The sequence below is a fragment of the Hemibagrus wyckioides genome, linkage group LG09 (assembly GCF_019097595.1).
Source record: "Hemibagrus wyckioides isolate EC202008001 linkage group LG09, SWU_Hwy_1.0, whole genome shotgun sequence".
Lineage (NCBI taxonomy): Eukaryota > Metazoa > Chordata > Actinopteri > Siluriformes > Bagridae > Hemibagrus > Hemibagrus wyckioides.
The window spans coordinates 19,468,916-19,486,942 of record NC_080718.1 but is presented as its reverse complement, the minus strand read 5'-3'; the positions used below and the strand labels follow the sequence as shown (position 1 = coordinate 19,486,942).

The 18,027-nt window shown below is 39.1% G+C and overlaps 3 protein-coding genes across 3 annotated transcripts in view; all 3 read left to right on the top strand.

Annotated features, from left to right (window-relative positions):
- The window catches only part of aqr (aquarius intron-binding spliceosomal factor), a 42,909-nt gene extending 38,910 nt beyond the window's left edge, over positions 1 to 3,999 (top strand). Inside the window, exons 36-37 of the mRNA XM_058398380.1 lie at positions 613 to 1,548; positions 3,320 to 3,999. Of these exons, the coding sequence (XP_058254363.1) occupies positions 613 to 891 (279 nt within the window). The 3' untranslated portion in view covers positions 892 to 1,548; positions 3,320 to 3,999. The remainder of the gene's footprint in view (positions 1 to 612; positions 1,549 to 3,319) is intronic.
- A 2,873-nt stretch (positions 4,000 to 6,872) lies between these two features.
- LOC131359576 (actin, alpha cardiac muscle 1-like) lies at positions 6,873 to 10,557 on the top strand. The gene is made up of 7 exons (XM_058399538.1): positions 6,873 to 6,926; positions 7,271 to 7,409; positions 8,481 to 8,805; positions 8,890 to 9,051; positions 9,147 to 9,338; positions 9,750 to 9,931; positions 10,015 to 10,557. Exons 2-7 carry the CDS (start codon positions 7,281 to 7,283, stop codon positions 10,156 to 10,158), a joined length of 1,134 nt encoding a protein of 377 aa, XP_058255521.1. The 5' UTR covers positions 6,873 to 6,926; positions 7,271 to 7,280; the 3' UTR covers positions 10,159 to 10,557.
- A 644-nt stretch (positions 10,558 to 11,201) lies between these two features.
- Positions 11,202 to 17,505, top strand: gjd2b (gap junction protein delta 2b). Its single transcript, XM_058399539.1, has 2 exons — positions 11,202 to 12,018; positions 12,467 to 17,505. Exons 1-2 carry the CDS (start codon positions 11,948 to 11,950, stop codon positions 13,308 to 13,310), a joined length of 915 nt encoding a protein of 304 aa, XP_058255522.1. The 5' UTR covers positions 11,202 to 11,947; the 3' UTR covers positions 13,311 to 17,505.
- Positions 17,506 to 18,027: the final 522 nt, after the last annotated feature.

Here is an 18,027-nt window from a genome sequence, read left to right as displayed (position 1 = left end):
TCAAGTTCAAGTCAATGTATCAGTCAATGATGCACAGAAGTATGTATCATGGTTGGTAAAAATCCACTCCACATCTGAGATTAAGGAGTAAGTAGGGTTATGTAACGATGCAACCCTAAGGTTCAGAACTATTTTCTTAGTCTGCATTAATACACTTAAGGTTATAGCTAGCTAGCTCTACCCTTGTATATTATATAGGCTACCAGCATAGTTTTCCAGGCAAATATATATATATATTATTTGTCCACAGCTGAAAAAGTATTTAAACAGTGACATATGGTCACATTTGGAAAAGTGGATGTTGGACAGATGTTCATGTGTGAATACATCCACAAAATGAAGAGTGTAATCCAGTATATTTGGCAAATGATCTGAGAGCAGTGTAAGTGCCTGACACACTTTACAAAGCACTAAACTACAAATGATCTCAATACCTATGAATAGTAATACACACTAGTGTTCTCTGGGTAACCATGAGGAAAATCTGGGCAACCTTTATTTAGATAAGCAGAGCTTCTACAGTCGTTTCTGTAGCACTAGATTCATTTACAGTATTCAGAAAACGTCTAAATAGCGATGCACTTCCTTCCCTTTGTCTTTGTCTTTGTGCAGCAACAGCAGCAGATCCTCCCACCCCCTCAGCAGGTGACGAGAGAGGAAGAGTCTGACGTGAATATGAGGGAAGAAGAAGAAGAAGAGCAAAAAGATAGTCAGACTGAAGGAGAGAACAAGGAAGATGTGACTGGAGATAAGGCTGAGCAGGAAGAGTCTGAGATGAAGATGGAGCAGGAGTCCGGTGCGGAAGAGGAGCATACAGAGGAACGTGCTAAAATGCCTGAACACCCGGGTAGAGACAGTGACAGCGGGGACAGTGAGGAGGACGAGCCCTAAGGCAAATCCACCCGTACTCCACACCTCTGTTGGCCAGGGTCCACTGCACCATCCACCAGGGTGTGGTTCATTTTTATTTTTTTCCTTTTTTACTTCACTTTTCACCTTGATTTGGTTTCTTGAAAAATAATTGCCTTTTGTAAGGAAACATTTGTAACAAATGAACATCATTTTGTAATAAAAAATTAAAGAAATTAAATCTACAGAAAGTCATGTGTGGGTGTGTGTGTGAGAGAGAGAGAGAGAGTCTGGTACTGAAAAGTTTTTCCCAGTGTTTTTATTGAATCCTCACACATGCAACTCACTTCTCTTTGTAAACTTCCACTTGTTGTATATTTAGAACTTTTTTTTGCCGTTAATATGGTTGTGCATAAATGCATGCTTTGCACAACTTCCCTTAAATGTCTTCCTCCTTCGCAATGCAGTACACATTTCTTTTCACTCCTCCCCAAGTTCATGTCCACTGCTTTCTAGAAATTAGTGTTAAGCAGACGGAATTTGTTCCCAGTGTTCAGACACACAGTCAGTTAATCATTTGTAAGCAGAGACGGTGAGACAGGGTTCACTCTTTCACTTGCAGGAAGTACTTTTCCTCCAGAGACTTAAGGAATCCTCTTAGGGGAGAACTGTTCTAACCTGAGAAAGACCTTCAAAGAGGTTTGTATTATATATATTTTTTTCCTTAATTACCTTTATTTCTTTTTTTCTGAAAGTGTTTAACATTTACATATAGCAGGTTAAAATGTAGTCAGGTATGTAGAGTATATACTGCCAGTTTATTACAATGAAAGGTCACTGAGGCTTGCACAACATGAAGTGCACCCATGAATGCTGTCTTTTAATAATTTTATAGATTTATGATCTACCTTACATGGTGGATTTTTGGGTGGAGGTTCTTTAACCAATGCATATGACTGAGAAGCATGAGTACCGCCTTTTACATCACTTCTGCTGACAAAACAAGATGTCACAACACGTCAGCTGATAACCACATTCTGTTTATTCAATCAGTGTTACTCACTACAGCATTTGTGCTTTGGAAAGGTCAGAGGTTTTTTTGGTTTGTTTGTTTTTTTTTTTTTGCTTTACTTTTGAATCCACAAGTAATGGAAAAGAGAGTGGTTTTACATTCATTGTACCAGGCTGTGTTGGTGAAGCAGCAGGTTGTGGATGAAGCTCCCTGTTCCCTATCCACACCTATGGGCATGAGCTTTGAGTAGTGACGGACAAAATGAGGTCACACATACATATGGTGGAAATTAGGTTCCTCCGTCGAGTTTCTGAGCTTCTGCATACTCGGAATCGACATTGACATTGATTAAGGTGGTTTGGGCGTTAGTGGGACAGTATGAGGCATGTCCCACTGGATGTAGTGGAGAGATTATTTCAATCATGTGGCTTTGAAATGTCTAGGAGGAGTTGGAATGTGTGGTCAGGGATGGGTCTGTTGCCACTGTTTCCTCACAAGGAAAAGTGGAAGAAAAATGAATGAATGGAAGAGGGGGACAAAACTAAGTCTTACCACCCTCAGGCAATGTTGATGCACAATTTGATTATGAACACTGCATGCATGCTCTCTTCCCCCACATAGGGCTTAGGCAGCACAGTGACTGTAATATTAATAACCCAGCCAAGCTGTGGACATATAATTATTGTGCTTGTGATGGAGAAAACCACAGAAAAACCTATATTTAATCCAGCCTTCTATTTGAAGGCTATTGTGCTAGTGTGTGTTGTTGGATCTATACAACATCCTTAAACCAGGGTACTGAAGGAACATGTTGAACAGCAGCTTCTGTAAGCATAATAATTCAGGTCTTGTTACAAAGTGTTATGAGCCCCTTGTAATCAAAGCATTTTAATCATCTGCACAGTTACAAAGGAGAAGTAGGATCATATTTCTCTGTTTATTTTCCCTGATTTATCCAGATACCTTCAAAATGTTTGTTATACACATTATAGACTATGGCCTACGTCACTAAAGTATTAGCCAGTTGTCTTATGGTTTGCTAGTCGTTTAGGTTTTGACAAGTCACAAGGCACTATACATTACTATGGACTAACTCACTCTGCTCTTCTCTTCCATTCCAAAAGGCACACTTTATATTTTCTTGGGTGAAAGAGGAAAAACAGGACAAATGGCTTGAAACATTCAACACAATTCAAAATGTCATGTCATAATATGTAAATGAGCATAAAGCAAGGAGTTAGCTGTGCGAGTTATTCCAATTTTGGACACTAATAGTGTCATCTCTGAGTGGAGACAATTCAGAAAATTCAGTAAACAATCCACTGGACCCTTAATAGGATTCCCAACGTACATGCTGATCGAAAATAACCAGGGAAATCCAATATTAAATGGAATGTTACACTGTAATGTTTATCAGCACATACATGTATAATAACCTTCCTGCTCTCTACTGTCTAGGATGGCAAACTCCTGTTTGTGGTCAGTATTGTGGCTGATCGTGCTGCTATTGATTGGTTGGCCTCTCAGTATCTTCCTTGGAGGGCTGTACGGTCTCTTCGCCCCCCTGACCGCCTGCCTCGGCTTGGACCGCCTAACAGATCTCCTATTGGCAGGAGCCAACCTGGGCAGGACGTGCGCCCAGAACATAAGACATGGCACACCTTTGTGCTGAGGATGGAGCGTTCTTACTCGCCTTCGTTTTTCAGAATATGATTACAATTGTTTAAAGGCCCAGCAAATTGATATTATACTGTGATTAATTATGACGTGTAATTGCAGAACTTAACTAGATTGTTTGTTTCATTTAAGTGTGTGTCAAAAGCAAATATAATTTTAAGCCATTTTTGTTGCTCAACAAATTGTAAAGAACCTGTAAAGATAAGATGTATATGTAGAAATCTATAGGGATTTCTTTTCGGAAAGTTTTCAAGTAATTTAAGAGCCCTAGAAAAAAAAAACCCTAGAGGATTGTTTCTTTCCTCTACAAGCTTCTGTTGAATTTAAGCACAACTACCAGATATATACCTCAGGATTTGCTGAGGTTTCTTGTTACCCCTAACTCATATGACATGAATCTCATCCCAAACTGAGAAATGTGATTTTTTTTTTTTTTAGTTTTCATAAAAGTTTCTGACAAACATGAGTCTTTATAAAGTGTCATTTTTCACCATTCGGAGGATTTAAATTTACAAAAAGTAGTAGGGAAGGTGGAACATTATCTCACTTTAAAACCTCAGGTTCAGCTGTAAAGCAGTTTATGATGGAAAGCCTGTTAGGCCAAATGTGTTTTATCTTAATGGTTCCAGACTAAAGAGCATTTTAAATATTTCCTGTGCTACTTATGTTACTCTTATTGGAGGTACTATGGAAGAATGTGAGTCTTGCTAAGTGTACACACACACACCCCCTAGAGGCTGAGGGTAGAAAGCTGCTCAGTGAGAGGGCATCAGGATCTCACAGGATATTTTAATTTAATTTAATCTAATTTTTATTACATGACTATAAACATGAGTGGTATCAAAATTTGGGTTTTAATAAGATATGCTAAGCATTGCATAAATATTTTAGAAAGCAATATTTGATTATTCTGTGAAATTTCATAGAAGTTGCATTGATCTATTATAAAGCATCATTCCAATGTGAATAAATTTAATTTATTAAATGCCCTTAAACTAAAGTAGTAAGTGAATTTAGATTCATACCAGTCATATATATGTAAGTGCTGTGTATACCATCAACAAATTTCTTGGTGATTCCTGAATGTGCTCAAAAAGAGAAGACAACCCAATCCCGATTGACCTACCCCTAATCTAATCTAATCTAATCTAATCTAATCTAAATCCTTTCATAAATTCTCCAGAATTACTTTAGTAGAGATGTACTCACAGGAGTGTATGCACAATGAAACTAAGTTTGCTAACAATGCTTTGCATGCATAGTATATTTATTTTTGGTTTAATATGTTTGAACTCAATTTATTAAAAAGAAAAGACCACGCATTGTTATGACAGACGCATTTTTGCCATCTATCTTAAAAACATCTACAGCTTCCCAGCTTCCAAATCCCCATTCTGACGTATCCAGGATATTGGTGAATATGAAGCAACAAATATGAGCACCACTTGACATTTGTAGATGAAACCATTTGTTTTGATTCATGAATATTTCATGATCATTCCAAAGTGCTGTTTAACCTCATTTTCCTCACTATTGACTGATGGTCCGAGTGACAATAATTCTTTGAAATGACACAGTAAGCTCTAATCTCTGAGGAAAATATATAGCTGTTTCACATCATTTCAAATGCAATATTTATGAGAGTGAAAAACCTGATTATTATACACGTTCTGGCGCAAATATTTTCAAAAAGATGTTTCATGAAAAGATCCATACTGGCTAGTTTAGTTTCAGGCTTGTGCTAGTTCTCTTTCCATTTCCCTGACTGTAAAGCAAAACTGGCAGTGGGTAGGCATGACCGAGAGGACACAGTGGGACATGGAGGATGCATGTGTGGCATGGGCTGAGATTGGACCTGGGCTGGAAATATTCTATTTCAGTGTGAGATGGGGAGAGGAAACAGGGCCGCCTGTCTTGCTGAGCTGATATGTGGGGGATTTGCAGAGAGGATACGGAATGCTGAGCATCCAATTAACCTCATACCGCTTTTCTAATTTGGCTCTCACACACTGGACAGGGAGTGGACTCTCCTGTACTGCTGGCTCAGGGAATCTCAGGACTAACTGCAGCACCAGACAGTAGTGTAAGTACATACATGAGTCAACAAACTGACTTCAAATGGGATTTACTTCCTGTGTACACGATTTCAAATAGAAATGGTACACTGCTATTATATTTATATAATATACGTATAAGCAAAGAGTGTTTACATTACATACTGTCTCGACATATTATATAAGAGGATGTTAATCATTGCCTGCATGGTGCCCTGGAGAAAACCCACAGGACAGGACACAGTGGAACTAAGTGTACATTGCCATATAACATTCATATTTAAACTGCTGTGCCTAGAAGATTCCTAGTGATCGCACTACATATACACATAGAAACACTCACTGAGTACTTTATTAAGAAAACCTAAACCTCCATGCAATTAGATAATCAGCCAATCATGTGACAGCAGAGCAATACATATTATCATGCAGATATGGGTCAGCAGCTTCCAGTAATCAACCATTAAAGGTTACACAATAGGTAACATTAATATGTTGACCACACATAACACACAGAAAGCAAAAGGTTTGAAGGGTAGCTCCGTGGTTAGTGTTGGACTACTGATTGGAAGGTTGAGGTCATTGTTTAGGTCCACCACTTCTCGGCCCCTAAGCAATGCCCTCAACCCTTAATTGCACAGATGTATTAAAAAAATGAGATGAATGTAAGTTGCTCTGGATAAGGGTGTCTACCAAAATGCAAAATAAAATATTTTAACTCGGATTCCTGACTTCCTGATAACTAATGGTTCTATCTTCTTTTCCCCCTAATGACACACAGTTGAACCCTTTATACCACTAGGTATAGCATTTCTCTACATACTACAAAAAGGGTGTTCCTTTCTATAAATTAGTATTGTCTCAAGTTTATACAGAAAAAAAGCACTTTAGATATGACATAACTACTGTACAGCCCTATAGTTTCAACAATTATAATTATGCAGACCACTTATATATACTTATGTTAGTTATGCTAATATTAAATTCGAACAAAGATATTTGAAGCAAATAAAGTGATAAATAGCCCAACATCATTGACTTATAATAATCTTGGACAACACAAGCCGCAACAAATAAGTGTGTTATTGAAGTGGCCAGACAATAGGCTGAGCCCCTTTTGTTGTTTTGGACCACACATGCAGATGGAGTTAACACAGCTTGCCATAAAAGGGACACAAGTGTTTCTCCCATCCCCATCCCATTCATAGTGTGACCTTCTGAAGCCACAAGTGTCGACCAAATAAGGACAATTGGCCAAGAAGCTCGTCCCACTGACCAGTATAAAGAAGAGCCTTCACTCTCCCACCCACAGCCCCTCTGCCTGAGCCGATCTGGTGAGTGTACATGCGCAGTACACACTTGCTTAATCATCTGTGTGTCTTTACCGTCAGTTCTATCAAAACAAACTAACAAACCAACAGTATGTACAAACCCTAAAACTAACATAAATAATGTTAAGTGGAGTAGTATCCTGACTCACTGACAGTAACTGGTTAGAAAAAGTAATTCAATACAAGCAAAAAGATTCACTGCTACAGTGTTTTTCCATAATTATGTATTTTATTTGAATGGAAAAGTTTTGATTCATGGAGTCATTAACATGGAGTCATGTATCATGGAGTCATGTATCTAACCGAGTTTAAGTCTTAGATTAAATGAATGATTCTGACCATGCTAGACTGTCCAACATGTGTGATGATGAGGAGACTACAGCTCTTGTGTGTGATAACGGCTCCGGCCTGGTGAAAGGCGGTTTCGCCGGAGATGACGCACCGAGAGCGGTGTTCCCGTCCATCGTCGGTCGTCCACGTCATCAGGTAAAGTTTTTCTTCATTTTTGTTCTCATTATTGTTATAAAACTTGTTCACAGGCAATCAATTTTAGATGTGTGTCTCACACAGTTATGTTAGTAACATACCACAAACTTAAAAATTGCTTAGTTATTTTTACAGCTGAGTTTCACTTGAGTCAGGTTGATAATGTGTAGTTACACTGTAGCATGCGGACCTGAAAGAGAACAAGCGCCTTGGGTCTAAGAGTCATTTTCTAGAACTTTCCATGAGCCTGTCAGAACAGAGAATCCCCCAGCAAAGAAAAACGTTTCCAGTGATTTTAACTTCCGTAACTGCAAGAAAGTCATGGTTTTTTTGGTCATTTATCGGAATTTATCATTTAATTTCAACATGTAGTTTGGCTAGCAAATGTTAGCAATAATGCACAAGAAAAGAACATGCCTGGAGTTGGCTTACTGTAACTGATAAGAACATTTTGTATGTTTTGTTAGAAAATGTAAAAAAAATTAGATTAGATTGCATTTACAGTTCACATTAGCACTTAATATTTATTAATGTTACTTCTGGCAAGCTAAAAACTGCCTCAGGTTTTCTCTGTAACATTGTCTCGGATTATCAGCTGCAATCAAGTTCATTTTAATTATGGTTTTGTTATTTGTTACTCACGATTGCAAAATGTACACAAATGATATCGTCACACACACACACACACACACACACACTGTAACTAGTGCACAACAGATTTAGTCATTTTACCCTCAAGTTGGGTGTAAAAAAAATCCACCATGCATGCTGGTTCAGCATCCTAACCCAACCTTGGCACATTAAAACAGTCCAGTCCGGGTCAGTCTATACTGATGGCAGTGCTTGGCTTCTAAATTGACCCAAACTGTGTTAACCAGCATTTTTTTTTCAATGCAGAAATGCAAGCCATTTTGGTGTAAAATCTTGAGATTTATGTGACTTATCACGTCTCAGTTTAGTGTATTGTTGTCACTACTGCATTAATTCACTTTGCTGAGTTTATTGTTATACTAGCTGACAGCCCAGGGTTATATGAATTAGCATGAGCTGAATCATTCTATCACTTTCTAGGGCGTAATGGTGGGTATGGGCCAAAAAGATTCCTATGTGGGTGATGAGGCTCAGAGTAAGAGAGGCATCCTGACTCTGAAGTACCCCATTGAGCATGGCATCATCACCAACTGGGATGATATGGAAAAGATCTGGCACCACACATTTTACAACGAGCTGCGTGTGGCACCTGAGGAGCACCCGACCCTACTGACTGAGGCTCCTCTCAACCCCAAGGCCAACCGAGAGAAGATGACACAGATCATGTTTGAGACCTTTAATGTGCCTGCCATGTACGTGGCTATCCAAGCTGTGCTCTCGCTCTACGCTTCGGGCCGTACAACAGGTTAGATTTGGGTCAGAATGAGTTATCGTAGCCGTTACAGTGCCCTCAACTAAGCATATGTGCATAAAATACTTGCTCTTCTAGGTATCGTGCTTGACTCGGGTGATGGTGTGACCCACAATGTGCCCATTTATGAGGGTTATGCTCTTCCTCATGCCATCATGAGACTGGATCTGGCTGGTCGGGACCTCACAGACTACCTTATGAAAATTCTCACTGAGCGTGGCTACTCCTTTGTAACGACAGGTACACATTATGTCAAGAATCTCTGCATCAGGTCTTACTTTTTAAAATATCCAGATTTTGCATGATGAGACGACAAATATCAATGTATTCTGCAGCTGAACGTGAGATTGTGCGGGACATTAAGGAGAAGCTATGCTATGTGGCACTGGACTTTGAGAATGAGATGGCTACAGCTGCCTCCTCCTCCTCTTTGGAAAAGAGCTATGAGCTGCCTGATGGACAGGTGATCACCATTGGAAATGAAAGGTTCCGCTGTCCTGAGACTCTCTTCCAGCCTTCTTTTATAGGTACAATGGGTTCATATATCCAATTTTAAAGTTATGCCACCAAATATTTGAAACAGGTTTCTTGCTGTTATTTTTATCTAATGGTAAGACATGTAATCATATAAATTGCCTGGAACTATTGCATCTGAGAATGATTGACATTTTTCTGGATCACAATTTTTCTGCTCAGACTTGCTGATAATAATTAGCTCCTAGAAGTGTGTATGTAATTTGTATATTGTAGCACACTGCCAGGTCCAGTGCTCAAATCAGACATGTACTGAATATAAAATTCACACCTAAGAATGTAAGGAATTTTAACTGTTATATGCTTCGGGTTGTATTGCTGTTTGCCTAAAACCCACTGGTCTTGGGTCACTGATGCTTTCTTTTTTTCAGAATCACTAAATTGCTCACTGTTTATTGCTGTAGGTATGGAGTCTGCTGGAATTCATGAAACAACATACAACAGCATTATGAAATGTGATATTGACATCCGTAAGGATCTGTATGCCAACAATGTCCTCTCTGGTGGCACCACCATGTATCCTGGTATTGCTGACCGCATGCAGAAGGAAATTACAGCCCTCGCTCCTAGCACAATGAAAATTAAGGTAATTTCTATTCTATTCTATTCTATTCTATTCTATTCTATTATATATAGATTTTATACATTTGACTTTCCTGTATGTTTTAGATAATTGCTCCTCCTGAGCGTAAGTATTCTGTTTGGATTGGAGGCTCCATCTTGGCCTCCCTCTCCACCTTCCAGCAGATGTGGATAAGTAAAGAGGAATATGATGAGGCTGGACCCTCCATTGTCCACAGAAAGTGCTTTTAAGCATTGTTGCATTGAAAATCTCCACTGCAACACTCAGTCACCTTCACAATTACCCAAGAATGCATTATTTATAGACACAAATGCTGTTTCATGTTATATGGGATTTATAGGTACAGGCTCCGTATTAAACAATGATCTCGATTTATTATGTGTTTGTAATGAAACCTGCAGGGTTATGGAGGAGCCTGTGGCACATCATGGGCTACTCCAACAAGGAGTATATGAATATATGTATTTTATACATTTCATAAATAAACAACTGTTCTAACTTGCGGAGAGTTCACTGGAAGGTTGTACCAAAACATACCAGACATACAGTCATATAATGAATTATGTATCTCATTCTTTTTATTTTGGAAAAACAATTTCCATTAAACAGCTGTCTTCATTCACAGTCCTACTGTCCTGTTAACAGATTCACACAGAAGTATTTTCTATTAAATCATATCCTGAGTGTAGTCAGTGATGTTTGCATACCGTATGATCTAATGAAGATGGGCACAAAACGAAATCACAGATTATCTACCCTATAAGGCTTCTCTAATGAACATTAAGATAAACATTCCATTTTTCTTAGACAAATGTGTACTAAAGTCTTTCTCTTATCAGTGAGGTGGCACCCTTGAGAGTACACCTTTTTTTACCTTTCATCTGGAAACGCATGCCAGTGCATAATAAGGTGCATAAATGGATTGTAATTCGTTTTAGTGTAAAGCGTTAAAGGTAAACTACATACACATTTATGGGTAAAAGAATTATATTCAAAGAATAAAAATGTGTACCTTCGAGAGCACCATTCCAGCGACAAGGCTAGATTCAGTTTAGTAGCCTTATTATTTGGGTGTAACATGCATGTGCACATCATGGGCAAGATATCTTCAAACCAATCTTTAAAAGGATTTTCTGATACAAGGTTTATCTGCATCTTATTACAGTGCCGTGTAAATACATTTGGGTGTGATCGTGCAGGATTTGAGGGTGAAACAAAGGGCGGGGCCGGAGATGACGTTCCTATTTTTATCCACAGCACGGCGATAAAGCGATTAGAGTCTCAGAGCTCCTCGCGTTGAGCCGCTCGCGGTAGCTTCTTAAAAAGCGTTAGAAATGGTCGCAGTGCAAACAAAAAATAACAGCTTAGAGAAGTACAATCCAAGAGGACGGGGAATTCCTCAAGGAAGGCGCTCGTGGCTGTGATAGCAACAAGTATGACTTAGAGGAAAAAAATAGGACACATCCTGTGTTTAAGCCAATAACAGTTCACTGGCCACCCCCTCTGCATCCTTGACTCTATTTAGTTTCAGCACCACTGTGCAAAACTCTGTTCTTCTACTCGGTGCTTCTGCAAAGCTCAACGCGAGTCACCATTCCTGCGGTCCATCATCTACACAATTATTGCTAATAAGAATTGTCTTGTATTTGGACAGCTTTTCGCAGACCTGTGCGCCCCGTGACGCAGGAAGAACTACTTAAGGGAGATTAGCACAGGCGAGGCATTAAATCCAACCTCCCACCAGTCACACACCGCGCGACCTATCAACTTGATCTGAGGATCGAAAATAGGAGGGCTCATATATTAATCAGCACTTCGGACTGGAAGACAAGTAAAAGTAGGATCGCCCGGTGATCCCCTGGCATAGCAACTGGCCACGGCGCAGGAACAAGGACCGTGATCAATGTTTTCGGCAGATAAAATCGGGCCCATTGGACAATAAAAAGGAAATAGGCAAGTGGGGTTTTCCCGCGGATTGAGTGCGAAGTGTTGTGCGCTCTCGTCTCCGAATGAACAGAAATGGGGGAATGGACCATACTCGAGAGGCTCCTAGAGGCTGCTGTCCAGCAGCACTCTACTATGATAGGAAGGTAAGTCAAAAAACCATCTATATTTGTCGATGAGAATGAGTATCATTTCATTTAAACTAGGTTTTTGGAGCTGGTTTAATAAGTGTACATCATTTACTGGGCGTGCGCAAAGAAGGGCGCTACAGCCTACTTTACTTCTTTTACAATAAAAACATCAATATAATTTTGTTCCAAATAACACCTTTAATGCACAAACTATACAATATTTATATAGCATTTTAGTGAATTAAAAAAAAAGAAACTCCATCCTAACCACCTGAGCGGTGAATTTTAGGCGCACAGCAGGCAACGCGCTTGGCTTTCAGCACTGGACAGCTCCCAGCCCTCATGCTCCCGTTTGCTTTTTCAGATCATTTTTATATCGTCAGAAATAACCATAATTTTAAATGAAGCATTAAGGTCAGACGCTTAGTCATGTTCTGTTTCTTTATTTGCTTGTATACTTTAGGATCCTATTAACAGTGGTGGTGATCTTCCGGATTCTAATCGTAGCCATAGTTGGAGAGACAGTTTACGACGACGAGCAAACAATGTTCGTGTGTAACGCGTTACAGCCGGGCTGTAACCAAGCGTGCTACGACAAGGCCTTCCCAATCTCACACATAAGATACTGGGTGTTTCAAATCATCATGGTCTGCACCCCGAGTCTTTGCTTCATCACCTACTCGGTTCATCAGTCTGCAAAACAGAAGGACCGCCGCTACTCCACCGTCTATCTCACCGTGGATAAGGACCAGGACTCACTGAAGCGGGAGGACAGCAAAAAGATAAAGAACACCATCGGGAACGGAGTTCTGCAGAACGCTGAGAACTCCAATAAAGAGGCCGAACCCGACTGCTTGGAGGTTAAAGAAATGCCCAACGCAAGTTTGCGGCCTGGCAAGTCCAAAATGAGGCGCCAGGAGGGCATCTCCAGGTTTTACATCATCCAGGTGGTTTTCAGAAACGCCCTGGAAATCGGCTTCCTAGTGGGCCAGTACTTCTTGTACGGATTCAATGTGCCCGCCGTGTACGAGTGTGACCGGTACCCGTGCATTAAGGAGGTCGAGTGCTACGTGTCAAGGCCCACAGAGAAAACGGTCTTCCTGGTGTTCATGTTTGCTGTCAGCGGCTTCTGCGTGATACTTAATCTGGCCGAGCTCAATCATCTGGGCTGGAGGAAAATCAAAACGGCCGTAAGAGGAGTTCAGGCCCGAAGAAAGTCCATCTACGAGATCAGAAACAAGGACCTGCCCCGCCTGAGCGTGCCGAATTTCGGCCGCACTCAATCCAGTGACTCTGCATACGTGTAGTTCAGTATATCCAAGTATCCAGCACACATGGACGAGATGGACGACTCTGCTCGCCGCTATAACGTGTCATCAGTTAAAGGAGTGGGTAATTTCTTTCTGTTTTCTAGTCCTTTAAGGACGGCGTGGAGGATGGCTGACACGTTTGCGCTGATGCGACTTTTCTCCGTGCCGTTTGGAGCACAAGGACAGAGTACACCGCGCATTTACTCTCATGTGGGCCGCTTAGTTGTAGGTACTTGAAGAGAGTAAATGCGTTTTGCACTAAATAACGATAAAACCCGGGCCACGCACGTCTCTCATTGTGCCGTTAACGGTGTTTTTAAGCGATTTTCCATCGGCTTTTTCTCTCACTTACATTTTAGCTATAGGTACAACGCACAGCAGTTGACTGAATCCACATTCAGCCTATAAAATGAGATCGAATAATCTGTGGGACGACTTAGGAAAAAGTTCATAGAATATATAAAACACATTTTCTGTTTTGTTGCCTGTGTTGCACCGCTGACCTTAATGTATGTAACCATTCCAGAGCTTTAGTGGATTTGCTGCAAACGCTTACCTTAATTTTAAACCCACCAAAACGACCACGGCTTTTATTTGTCAAGTGTTATTTATTTTTTCGTGTAATTAAGTGCCATACTTGTACATAAGATGCATATGTATACATACATATATATATATATAAAAAAATCTCTAATAATAATAATTATTATTATTGACATTATGAAAGCGGATTCCTTGCTCGAATTGCTAAACACCGCCCAGGTTTGCTTGAACTCTATTTGTTGTGAATTAATGAAAAAAAAAAAAATATATATAAATATATAGATATTCGGCATTTTTCTCTTTTAACTGGAAACCGAAAAATGACCGAGAAATAAACAAAGTGCTGGTCTTTTTTGTACACAGTAATCTCTTTATTCGCCATAATAAGTGATCAAAATGATAGCACACATATTTTATAAGAAATTATATATTATATAACGGAAAATCAAAATATGGACAATGAGAACTTCCTCTGGTGCTACATTTTTTCCACCTATCAGCTGTCTGTGTAACCCAGGAAAATAAGGAGAAAAAATATTTTCATCAGAGCAAACAAGTGAAATAAATTTACACCACAGCCGTCTGGAGCCCTGAGGCTTTCTCTGCATCTCTCTGTGACCTGGCATGCGTCTATCTCAGGCACTAAGAACGAAATGTGCTGCATTAAGTGTCAGTATGAGGTATGAAAACTGATTTGACTGAAATCTCATCCTTGTCAGTAATGTTAGGGATTTCATATATTTAAATAATGTTTGTTTCCATCTATTCTGAATGCGCTTCGTAACTGTGACCTGGGAAATATTTTGATTGAGTCTATCCAAAATTTCACACAGTATTTTCCAGTTATCAGGACTTTTTATACCCTTTGAATTCTAAGGTCAAGTAAAGAGCTGCATGTTTAAGAAAGCATATTAGAGAGCATTAGGATGTTGTCGAGGAATTGCGGGGTCTCCGCTGCTATTGCTTGGGAGTTGGTCTTTTCCCCCTTTTTCTGTTCCTGTCTTTATTTGTTGCGGACGAAATAGTGCAATGTAGCGTCTACAGATATTCGCTCTTCCTGAAGGTCAGGAGAAAATAGAAATGTTAAGAAAAAAGTTTGACCGCAGTGTGGGATCTGAGCATCAAGGATGATCTAGGGACTCGCTCACTGCAGCATCTGCCATAATGACCCTGCAATGCAAGACTGAAGATGGAGGAGCTGGTAACTCTCACATCAATCTTCAACTCCGAAGAGATGTTTCAGGTTTCCGAAGCTCAGTAACTAACTCCTAAACTCATAAACAATGCTACAGGGAAGAAAAGTGTAACGTGCCTGGTCGGCCGGACAGTGCAATGCAACACTCAGCCTTTTTCTCTCCTCCCCTTTCTGTCCTATGACCAACATTCCAAGACTGCATTTATCTTGAATCAGTGAGATACACACAGACTTTACTGATAAACTGTCATGGGAGTCCACACACCTCTAAACCGAGATGTCACTGAACTGAGCACATTGTGATTGTGTATGCAATCCAAACGAAAAAAAAAAAGCTTTAATAAAAAACCTTCCCTGCTGAATGTGAAAATATCTAAATATCTCAGCATTTCTACCCCCCCCCCTCTCGCTCTCTAGCTCCCTCCCTCTGCTTTTTTCCTCTCTCTCCCTTCCCTCCCTTTGTGTGTCTGCATGTGGTAAGATTGCGGCAATATTCTTTCTGCCTACATCTATATAGCATTACGCTACCCTGTTTATCTGCATCCATACTGAGACACCGAATTGTGTTCATGGCATTCAGAAAACATATAATACATATAATATATAAACCTCTTAAAAGATGATCTTTTCCAAAAAGCAGTTTTACTTAGATTTTCTAGGTGCAGAAAACAGAGTGGAAATATGTAAATTAAAGGAACCCCATTTAGAATAGGAATTGATGAGCAAACAGGAGCATGTGGTACCCATGCTAGAAATGTGGTACCCATCAATAGAATCAATCTATTGATTTATCACAGCTTCGATTCTTCAGTCTTTTTATACCTATGGAAAACCACACCCTTATATAAATGTGTGGACTTAACAATCTTCTTATTTACTCATTTACTATAAATTATTCTTAAAACATAATGGCAGTAGTTTATTGCATAGTTATAGTCGATGTTTCCAAAAAGAATACAAATAATATAATAGCTCACATATAAGTGCCTTTTTATATGCCCATATTAAGGCTTTCTTCCTGCTAAAGGATCATTTGTAGTCAATGTTTAATATTGTCCATCAATGCCACATATTTGAAACGATCATGAATCTAGTCTTAATCAACACATTAATCTAAATCAACACAGCTAAATTGTAGTTCTTTTCATTATTATAATACATGCTGAAATGAGATGTTGAGGCTTAAGGCTGGCAGAGTGTTGAAAAAATTACCTTTTTTTTTTTAAAGCCCTGAAATGCAGCTGGAGCAACATTGAAGGTCATTCCTCATCTGAAAACACTGTGCATTATGATACAGTTATATAAGATTTCTTTAATATAATCATAAACATAAAAATATATAATATATCCAGCTACATCAATGACTTTGAAATTCTATTTACATTGTAATAGAACTGAAATGGATTTTCTAGTCTATGGTGAAGTCACAATCATGCACACTGATATTCAACCCTTTTCATTTTTGTTTAGAGAACTGCAGAAAAGGATGTCATGTAGTAGCAGATTTCCAAGCAATACACATTTGCTCTTTTGTCAAATATTACTGCAATATAAGTGGAGACATTAAGAGTACAGATACATATTTACGTTTCGGTATTTATGAATTAGTATTAATATTAATGTTTATGGTTATTAATCACTTCACAGATAACGTTAAATAAACGCTATAAGGACAACTGATGTTCCACCTTAAAGACAGTCACAGTGACATTTTAAGATCTTACAATTTTTTAAAAGCATGAACATGAAGCTCATGTATCTTTGAAAAATCTTAAACACAATAAGCCCCATGAAAGCATACAGCTAAAACTGTAAATCTGTCCTTGAATAAACTTTTCATTTCAAAAGAAGGCACATGCACAGAAGCAGGCGAAGCTTAAATCTACGTCTTCGGAGGACTGCAGTGAAAGGAACCATACGGCCAGGAGAAAATGCTGAATGCTCTTTTTGATTCACAGATGAAGTCAGATGTTATAAAAATGAGTCTGCTTACAGTTTAGTCACACCATGAAAGCATTATGAAAAATTACATATGGCACACATGACAAAATTCAGCATCTGCTAAGCACAGTACTGCAGTATGTTTATCATCGGTAAAAAAAAAAATAAAGCTCAGGATTCTACAGATTTTGTGACCTCATTTCTTCATCATTTTTGTCCAGATGTCCTCTAAAAAGGAAGTTACATGCATCAACAGGAAAAGTGTTTCATATGAAATTAAGGCAATGTCATTTCAGTTCACCTAAACTGCCTACCTAACCTGCACCATAGTAATAAAAAAACAAAAAAACTCATTCTCTCTCTCTGTCTCTCTGTCTCTCTCTCTCTCTCTGTCTCTGTCTCTCTCTCTCTCTCTCTCTCTCTGCCCCCTCTTTGATTATTCTTCATTACTGCAGCCACACAAAAGCCTCTTCTAGTGAGGAGCTAGAAAAAATAAAATTCCATCATGATTTTGTAACCAACAATTTCTTATTTCTTTTTCTACAGTAAACAAAGGTTTATATATATATATATATATATAAAATTTACATATCTGGGAGAATACATAAAATCCTGATTTTATTTTGATAAATTTATTCCAATAAAAGAACTTTTTCCACTCTTTCCATAGGTATGGGAGTAAATACTTGTGCAGTTTACCACCAGCTGCTCAGTGTATATACTTTAAAACTATAAAGAGCTCTGCCACTACGCATCACTGAAATCCAATCCAGCTAGATATGCTTGTAGATGTGAACACAACACTGTATAATTGAGAGCTCTAGTTACACAGAACCATGTTATTAAGACATTACACTGAAACTAATGTCAAGCAGGCAGCCCACACTTAGATCGCTTGTGCTCCAGAGCCTGACAAAATGCATTTAATTCAATTACTTCCTTTGATACCATCTATAATATTTTGCTTGCTTGTGCCAGTCGTATTCCCACCTCATCCTCATCCTCTCTCTCTCTCTCTCTCTCTCTGTCTCTCTC

Coding starts and splice junctions, on each gene's coding strand:
- LOC131359576 (XM_058399538.1), top strand. CDS start 7,281: ATGTGTGATGATGAGGAGACTACAGCTCTTGTGTGTGATAACGGCTCC. Junction 7,410..8,480: donor TCGGTCGTCCACGTCATCAG/GTAAAGTTTTTC, acceptor ATCACTTTCTAG/GGCGTAATGGTGGGTATGGG. Junction 9,339..9,749: donor CTTCCAGCCTTCTTTTATAG/GTACAATGGGTT, acceptor TTATTGCTGTAG/GTATGGAGTCTGCTGGAATT.
- gjd2b (XM_058399539.1), top strand. CDS start 11,948: ATGGGGGAATGGACCATACTCGAGAGGCTCCTAGAGGCTGCTGTCCAG. Junction 12,019..12,466: donor CACTCTACTATGATAGGAAG/GTAAGTCAAAAA, acceptor TGTATACTTTAG/GATCCTATTAACAGTGGTGG.